Source organism: Dermacentor silvarum, unplaced genomic scaffold (assembly GCF_013339745.2).
Source record: "Dermacentor silvarum isolate Dsil-2018 unplaced genomic scaffold, BIME_Dsil_1.4 Seq149, whole genome shotgun sequence".
Classification (NCBI taxonomy): domain Eukaryota; kingdom Metazoa; phylum Arthropoda; class Arachnida; order Ixodida; family Ixodidae; genus Dermacentor; species Dermacentor silvarum.
The window spans coordinates 1-8,313 of NW_023605759.1; the positions used below are offsets into that span (position 1 = coordinate 1).

The 8,313-nt window shown below is 47.6% G+C and overlaps 1 protein-coding gene across 1 annotated transcript; it reads left to right on the forward strand.

The window, feature by feature from the left end:
* Window positions 1-268: 268 nt before the first annotated feature.
* LOC119434658 (protein LSM14 homolog A-like) lies at window positions 269-5,708 on the forward strand (the record flags this gene model as incomplete). The annotated part of the gene is made up of 3 exons (XM_037701754.2): window positions 269-446; window positions 3,797-3,989; window positions 5,078-5,708. Coding segments are annotated over 3 exons (443 nt in total), but the record flags the coding sequence as incomplete, so codon positions are not given.
* Between the last annotated feature and the right edge of the window lie 2,605 nt (window positions 5,709-8,313).

The window sequence follows — 8,313 nt, forward strand, 5'->3', positions numbered from 1 at the left end:
CGTTCCCAGCCGACTACGTATTAACGAGGTTTGACTAACTCTCAAATAGGCATGGTACATTGTGGTCTCTCAAGCCAAACCATAATCAGGAGTTTGTAGTTTCAGATTGCCTTTCTCATTTAAATCGGCCTGTACATAATGGCCCTAAGTAGTGGAGCAGCCACATGAGCTTGTTGTGCTGTGTTCATTGTTACAGCTCCTTTCAGTGAAGTGCATGAATGCAGAACTTCACCAAACCACAAATGTGCAGTCTCCTAACAAGTTTAAGCTGCACATCTCTTTACATTATGCCATTGTTGCCAAATTTCAGGTGATGAAAAGAAAGACGACTCTGGCACAGAAACTCAAGTGGGTGACAACCATGAAGATGATGATGTGGTGTATTACGACAAGAACAAATCCTTCTTTGACAACATCAGTTGCGAGGCCATTGAACGAAGCAAAGGGTAAGTGTTGTACTGTAGGGCTTGCCCCTGTAGGCTTTCGGTGTTTTTGTTTGGCATTTTTTTATTCTTGCCATTCCTGGTTCACTTATTTCACTGTGCTGTGCACATCGTCGTCACTACAAATAGAAAAATAGGTTGTACCTTTCAACCTCGGCAATAAAAAAGATTGGCAGGGCAAGCTAAAATTCATTTTTTCGAGCATTTCGTGTTGGGCAATGAGATAGCAAAAACAGGAAATGCTCTTAAAATGAAAGTTTACTGTCTGTTCTGTTAGTCTACATTGGCATGAGCCTTGGTCTAGGCTATACAAAAGCTGCATTGCTGGCTGCACAACGTGCACCCCATGCATCAGTCAGTGATGGCAGCACTGGCATGTCACAACAGCATTCCTGCAGTGCTAAACACTGTCTTGGTGCAAGAAACATTGTTGCCAGTGCGTGTGGAACAATGACTGTAGGTGCCAAAATGTCAGGTGTCGCATTCTCTCGTGAAAATAGCATCTACAAAAGTGATCAACTGAGAGTACAGGCATCTTTTGGCAATTCTCCTTAACTTTATTGCAGTAACTGTTCGAGATTTGCAATCTCCCAAAAGATCTACTGAAACCTTGATCGGTCTCCCTGCAAATCTCCATTCTCGCGCAGTGCTTGCTGGGTGGTACCGAAGCCAGCATACATTAATCGGAAACTGTATTCTTAGACAATCACTCTGAATCGTGGCTGAGGTTGGGGCAGCTCGTGCAACGCTCGCCATCTCAAGTGCCATGAACAATTCCACGTACCACGAAGTCCAGGCCCCATGGATGGGGCCTGGACTTTGTTTTCTCTGCATACCACAGGATAACTTCAAAGCACATAGAGCCATGAAGTATGCATGCACTATATATGGTATGCACATTGTCAAGCACAGGCTGTGCAGATTTATGTCGATGTGGCCATGACGCGTTTCCGGTGCCTCCATATCATTCTCTGCACTCTGCTGTTTTTGTGAACAATAGGCAGGCATGAAAATGAGCTTTGGCAGTGTTTTAAGCAGTTCAGGTGGGTGGAAAATACGCACTGCACTTGTTTGACTAGCTCCTCCCCGTCGTCGCATCCCTGGTCACATCGATCGTTGTGCTCCTAGCCTCGTTGTGTTCGTGTGTGTGGAGTTAGGCCTGTCGCACGTCGTGGTGTGTGTAACGATGGCTGCAAACGCTAAGAAACGGATGACTGTGACTTTTGCTGCTAAACTGGAAGCAATCCAGCGCGTCGAGAATGGCGAGAAGTCGAGCGTCGCAGAAGCGTTTGGCATACCAAGGAGCACATTGAGTACGACAGCACTGGTACAACAGCGGAGCTGACGGATGTGGAGATCGTCGCAAAATTTACTGCTGAGCAGCCAAATGAAAACGCTGCCGAGATGGATCCCGCAAGCGCTGATGATGCCCCGCTCCCTACATCAGCTGAGGTCATAGCTGCTCTGGCCCTTGTGCACCGCCACTGCGGCGCGATTGAAGGCACCGGCCTATCACTTGTGGATCGCCTGGATTACATTGAGGACGCAGTCGTCAAACACGCCATTGCCAACAAAAAGCAGGCTACCCTTTTTCAGTATTTTAAGCCGACGCAATAAATACTTTGTTTGAATCCTCAAGTGAGTACTTACTGCACCATGATTGGTTCATTGGTTGTTTTCCACACAAGTTTTTGACGCATTTTTTACTTGATTTTTTTTATATCGAATTCTGGATATATCGAACTATTTCGCGATCGCCGTGCTGTTCGATATATCGAGGTTCGACTGTATATATATTACTCGCAGCCAGGCCGAGGCGCGTGTCTTCATCTGAGGCACACTTTTCACTAGAACACACACATAGATTATTTCGTTGCCAACAAATCGTCCATGCATTGCGATGTAGCCGGTGCGTTTCATCTTCGACAGCTTTGCACTGAATCGAATCGAAACTACCATTTGCTGCAACAACTGCAGATAAAACCTCAGTCGCTATCGTCGCGATCATGGATGGCAACTACACGTTTATGCACGCAGCCAGCCGTCAATGCAGTCTCGTGTGCGGCGATAACGCAAGAATAAAGGCTTTAAGGGCATAATTGGGCATGGAGTGTTCTGACGTGGCTGTCGGACACGTTCTACGTCCGATTTACGCTAGCGACAAATTGCAATGTAGACTCTGCCGCTTTGTTTCGGTTGGATGCTAGCAGTTATTGCTCTTGTGCGGCTCGCCGAGCTCTGAAAGGCGTCCAAATTAACAAGGTTTTACTCTATTCGCTTCAAACTCAAATCCACTATTCGCACAACCCTATTCAACTCTGATGGTGGGCTTTCAAGTCTTGCATTCGAATCAATCCGACTTTTTCAGTGCCAAGCACGCTGTCTTGGCACAGTGCCAGCCACCAACATGTCTGGTACAGTCTAGTGAAATCTCTCAAGTGATTGACAGATCTGGTCTTAGCGTGGCTGCTTATCTAAATTTTTCCAGTTTTGCGACTTCAAGTTCACTGCATTAGCATAACATTGCTTCACACCAGTTGAGCTAGCTTTCGCAAGTCAACCTTTATATAACCAAAGTGTTAATGTGATTAGCATTCACTTTCCTGTCTGTTTTCCCAAGATAACATCCTTTAGAATTTCTCTAGTGCCGACCAGAATCGAACCTGTGTTAAAGGGTTCCTCAACCACGGCAACCTTGCTCAAATGCCTGCGGGGAGGGAGGGATTAATGGTATCTTTCTTTCTTACCTCTAACTTGCTGAGAGTGCACTCCTCGGGTGCATGTCCGACTTGCAAAAGGGAAAACACCCGCTCTATCTGACAATGAATGTTACGCCTGAAATGAACATCTATGCAATCGTGGCGTAGTTCATTGCAAGTCGGATATGCTGAACCCTACTTCTGCAGTGCCAGAGGGACAAAACTGGCTGCTGTTGGAAGGCCGTGTTTATGAAGCTTTCTTTGTGGCGTCCGAAGGTGCACACTGTCATCTGTGATGGCACTGTGGCAAATGCATGCATTATTAACGCAATTAACATTCTTGACCTATTTCCCCCACTACAAATTGCACATAAATGTGTCTTCAATTTGTCTCTGCATTGCTTGCATGATAATTGCATTAGCGTCTTCATTGTAAGATAGCTTCTTCTGGAAGCTTTATTGCAATAGTCTCACTTAGGTGGTCAATGATCCCAAGTTCACTCGGGTAGCTGTTACCAAAGAGCAGCAGATTCAAGCGGCAAGATTGTATATAGGGAATTCACTGTACAACTTTATTCCCAGCAGCACTGCACCATATCCTGGAACAAGACTGCAATGTGTTGATATCCTGTCATGCTGGTGTTATCTGTGCAGGGTTCAGAGGATAGACTGGCGGCAGGAACGCAAGCTGAACCATGAAACATTTGGCATCTCTGCGAACAACTGGATGAGGCGCAATGCATGGCGGGGTCGAGGGGGAGGTTTCTGGCGTGGAGGGCAGCGAGGTGGCCAGCGTGGAGGTCGAGGTGGAGGAAATCGTGGGGGAGCCAGACCACGCAATGGAGGTGTAAGAACCTCTTATGTGCTCTCTGCACGTCCATTACTGTTAAACTTCATGTTTAGTCCGACAGTATGCACCATCGTAATTACTGCTGAACGATAGCTAAGTTGCGCAAGTATGCTCTGCCAGTGTTTTATTCATAAACAAATGGCTCTATGAACATTAAGATTCTGTGCACCTCAAGATATTTTCACCGGTAAACCCTCATTCCTTATCACATGGGACCAACAAACTAAATTGCCAAATAACCAAAGGGAACCTACCAAGAAAATGTTTTGGGTAGCTGACTATCTGCTAGTAGTGCTAGCTAGGGGTTATTGGCAAAAGGCAGATGAGCAAATGTGCAGTTATATCCAGTAATCGTTAGTTCATGTGCCTCAGCATCGAGCCACTGTATGGAAATACGGATGACTAACAGACATCTGCTGTATGTGGCTGCGAGTAGTCATCCATGAGCACACGTCACAGTATAGACGCCATGTACATGTTGGGTCACATCCTTCTTGGGCGGAACAAGTGCCGGTGGTTATTAGCACACAGCACAAATGGGCTTTTAAACCGCATGGTCAAGTGTTGCTATTAATATTAAACTCTACATGCCACATTTGGGAAGAACTTTACACAGTGGCAACACTATTTCGTTCTTCAGGGAGCGCATTGTCTCGGTGCTTAAGAACTGATACAGCTCCACAAATTTAAACTCCATACAAGGCCACAGATGGCTAGAAGTGTGCATGGGAGTTGCCATGCTGAAAGTGGCCTTGCACCTCAACCATGCGAAAGTGCATGTGTACTCATTGCCTACTCATTGGGTGCATATTGCAGAACCCCAGAAGGTAAAAATAATTTGGTGTCCCCCACTCGGTGTGCCTCATAATCGCATCGTGGTGTTGGCACGTAAAACCCCACAATTCATCGACCAATGCTTGCACCCGCTTGTTGCAGTACAAACTGCAGGCTACTGGTACACCTAGCGTTAGCATCCTTGGCCTAGGTTTAGTCATTTCCCACTGCCTTCAGTGTAGCAGCACCAAAATTTGCTGTGTTGATAGGGCAGGGCTTCTAATTATGTGCTACATTCATGCTTGCTGCAGGTGCCACGGGATGGTTGGTCGTCAGTTCCTCGGGCAGATGCAAGCAGCAGTGTGGACACCACGTGGCCATAGTCTGCCCTGTTTTCCCATTGCCTTGCACTGAGACCACTGTACATACCCAGCCACAGGGGCTGGAAGCAGAGCATCACTTCAGACATGGGATACAGGGGCACTTACGGCAAGGGCATCTGGCCATTTAAATGAGCAAAGGATAGCTTCATTACCTTTTAGTGCACCATGGGATTTGTGCAGGGTACCTGAATTTTTTTTGGTAGTAAGAGTACCTCCTGCTTTACTGTGTGCACTTTTCTTTTGTTGAAACAAAATTTATGCTGAGACCTACTCAAGTTCAGCCTTAAATTGCCTTTCTGTTCATATGTGGAGCCTAACATAGCCCATGCATTACTTTGTAATATTAAAAATTCTCCTGTGTCTCTGCAAGCCACGCACAGCTGGATCTTATTTATTTTGTACTGTTCAAGGGACTCCGTCAAGGAACGTGTGTTGCCTTGACTGCTTTCTTTATGGCCATATCACGCAAGTTTTTTCATGTAGCCCCCGTCTTGCCTGCTGCCCCTTCATTAAAATCTGAGGGGGTGATATGGTCAATAAAAATAAAACGTTCTTCGTATTCTCGTATTTTTTTCCTGTGACAGTGCATTATCAGTACTGTTCCTCAAGATTTAGAAAAGGTGTGAAATATCGACATGCCACTGTAGAGGCAAAGGCGCCGAACTCTGTACCAGTATTGTTGCCACAGTACCAATAGTACGAACATCGAATTCTGTAGGTACATGGCAGGACGATAGTAGCGTACTACTAGATAGGAGGAGTGGGTCCAACGCAGGCTCCCCCATGAGGCCTCTCTCTTTCTTCTCCTCCTCCGCAGGGCGCGATCGAAGTTTTCCTCGGATTTCCTCTGGTAGCGCTACTTTTTTTATATATAGGGGCTTTATTTCTACCGAATGAGCGGCCCTGCGCGTCTGAGACCCTACCGCAGCTGCATGGAGCTTTGACAGGCGGATACTCGGTGACAGTAACACTGATAATTCCCCACCGATCTATCGTAAATAAAATGGAAAAGGGGCGGCGGAAAGAATGCTAGCGACGACGATACGTCGAGCAGACCACAGCTACTCGGCCCGTGAGCTCGCCCCGGCCAATGAGCGCTGCTGAAACGGCCGGAGCCAACGTTTATTGGTCGGGGATTCAGGATAAGGCGGTGGCAGCGCCGCCACAATTCCATCGTTTTTTGCTTCACCCACGGCACTTGCAAAGGCGTCCGCTGGACCCATGGTACCCCCCCCCCCCCCCACCCATTCTAGTACACGATAGGTTATGACTACACTCCACCTCAACGGGAATTAAGTGCCCTTCAAGTCGTAACCCTTAAAGATTTGCGAATCGTCAGCTTTTTTCGTTATTGCTCACTGCCTGCCCTCTACTTAACATCTGATTCGCGATTATACTGAGATAAAAAGCCCCTTGTCTGGCGCCTTGTTGCCCTTCACGGGGCAATATGCGCTGCTAAGTGCGCAACCAATCGATGCGTCGTGGCCGAGCGACATTGGCATATGCACTGTGTGCAGCGATGTGCACTGGGTGCAGCGAACTGATGTTTGACAGTAGAGGCGTGGATATAGTAAAAGGATATAGTCCGACGTAGCGTAAGCGCGCGCGCCGGCGTTCGTTTCGTCGCGTCACGTTGGCGATGCCACGCCAGGCGCAAATCCGCCTGCCCTATAGGCTCCGTACAGTGAACAGGCAGCGCTGCTGCGCAGTAGCGGTGGCGCGATGCTCAGCGTCGCATGTGGCGGGCGGCGCGAACCTGGGAAGGGGGGAAGACAGCGAGGTTTCGGAATTTGGCGCTGAGCCGTGCTCCCTCAAGGGCTGCAGAAGATAGCGCCAACCTTTCCCTTTCCCTCAAGAACCACTTATCATCAACTACGTATACACGCCTCCGAAAGCAGCACGTATATCCGCGATCCGCTTTCTTTTTTTGTGCGTGTGTGTACGTGAAAGTACAAGCATGGCCCTCTGTGATGGCACAAATAGTTTTTGCGGGATTCAGGCCTATTAAAGGAATAGACGATTACTTTCACGGTGCAGCGTTAACTAGCGGAGACAAGCTCTACGCTGCTTCGCATGTTGCTTGTGTGAAAGACGGCGTGGACGTTCACGCGAAGTGCCATTCGCAACAGGGAAAGCAAGTATACGACGTCATCCTTCACGTGAATAAAGCTTACTGTTATACTAAAATTGAAGTCACTAAACTGGCACCCTGAAAACGTGACACCCTGAAACCGATTATTAATCGACTCCTCACTGTTGGCAATGCATGCCTCATTTCGCTCCGGCGCGTTGTACGCCGCGGCCTATCATTTGATGCCCCTGTCACACTGTTACTTTAGATTGTCATACAGCTCGATCTGGACCGCGTGCAGCTACACGCTCACTCGTAGGCTGTCGTCAGCACAGTCATGTCGAGTGAGCTGAACGATTCGGATTGTTGGATCGTGTGGCAGTGACCATGCTATCCTCGTTGACTCGTTTGGGACCCAGTCGGAGCCACCTGCTGCGCTGATAAATGAGATTTATTAACTAGGCGATCTTAATTTACATGACGCGAATGTTCGTTCTTCATCATGTACAATGATCGAGGCTCATTAGGCCCCTTTCACGAGATACGATATCGCATGCGAATTCCTTTCCTTGCATACGCGCTTTGCTTTTACAATGATACGTCGCAAATGTATATCACAAGAAAAATCGCACCATGTGAAACCGCGCCTCTCAAGCGCCAGCGGCCGAAACGAGGATCGTCGAGTTAGTGCTCGCCAGCTCAAAATAGGCTTCCTTGGCATAAAATATTGCTCATCGCACATGCCAGTGCTATGCTGATCATACCGAATGCTAAGACAACGGCAAGCAGTCGTCAAATCAGCAAAGTCGTGACAAATTTCTTTTAAATGTTCAGCAGCTGGCCATGGCCGCTGGCGTCGCACAACGAGCTGTGAAACGCACATGTGTAGCACGCTTTACAGAACAAAACCTTGTCACAAATATCAAAGAAGCTGACTTACTTTACTCTCCTCACAGCTGCGACCCATTTCTTTCGCCGTTCGATCTCATAAGATTTGCCAGGAAACCTGTACAACTTTATCACCGGCTGGCCTTCGTGGTTGTGACAGCCCTTTACGCAGCAGTATCACCAGTTCCACTTGCCTTTTTTTTTT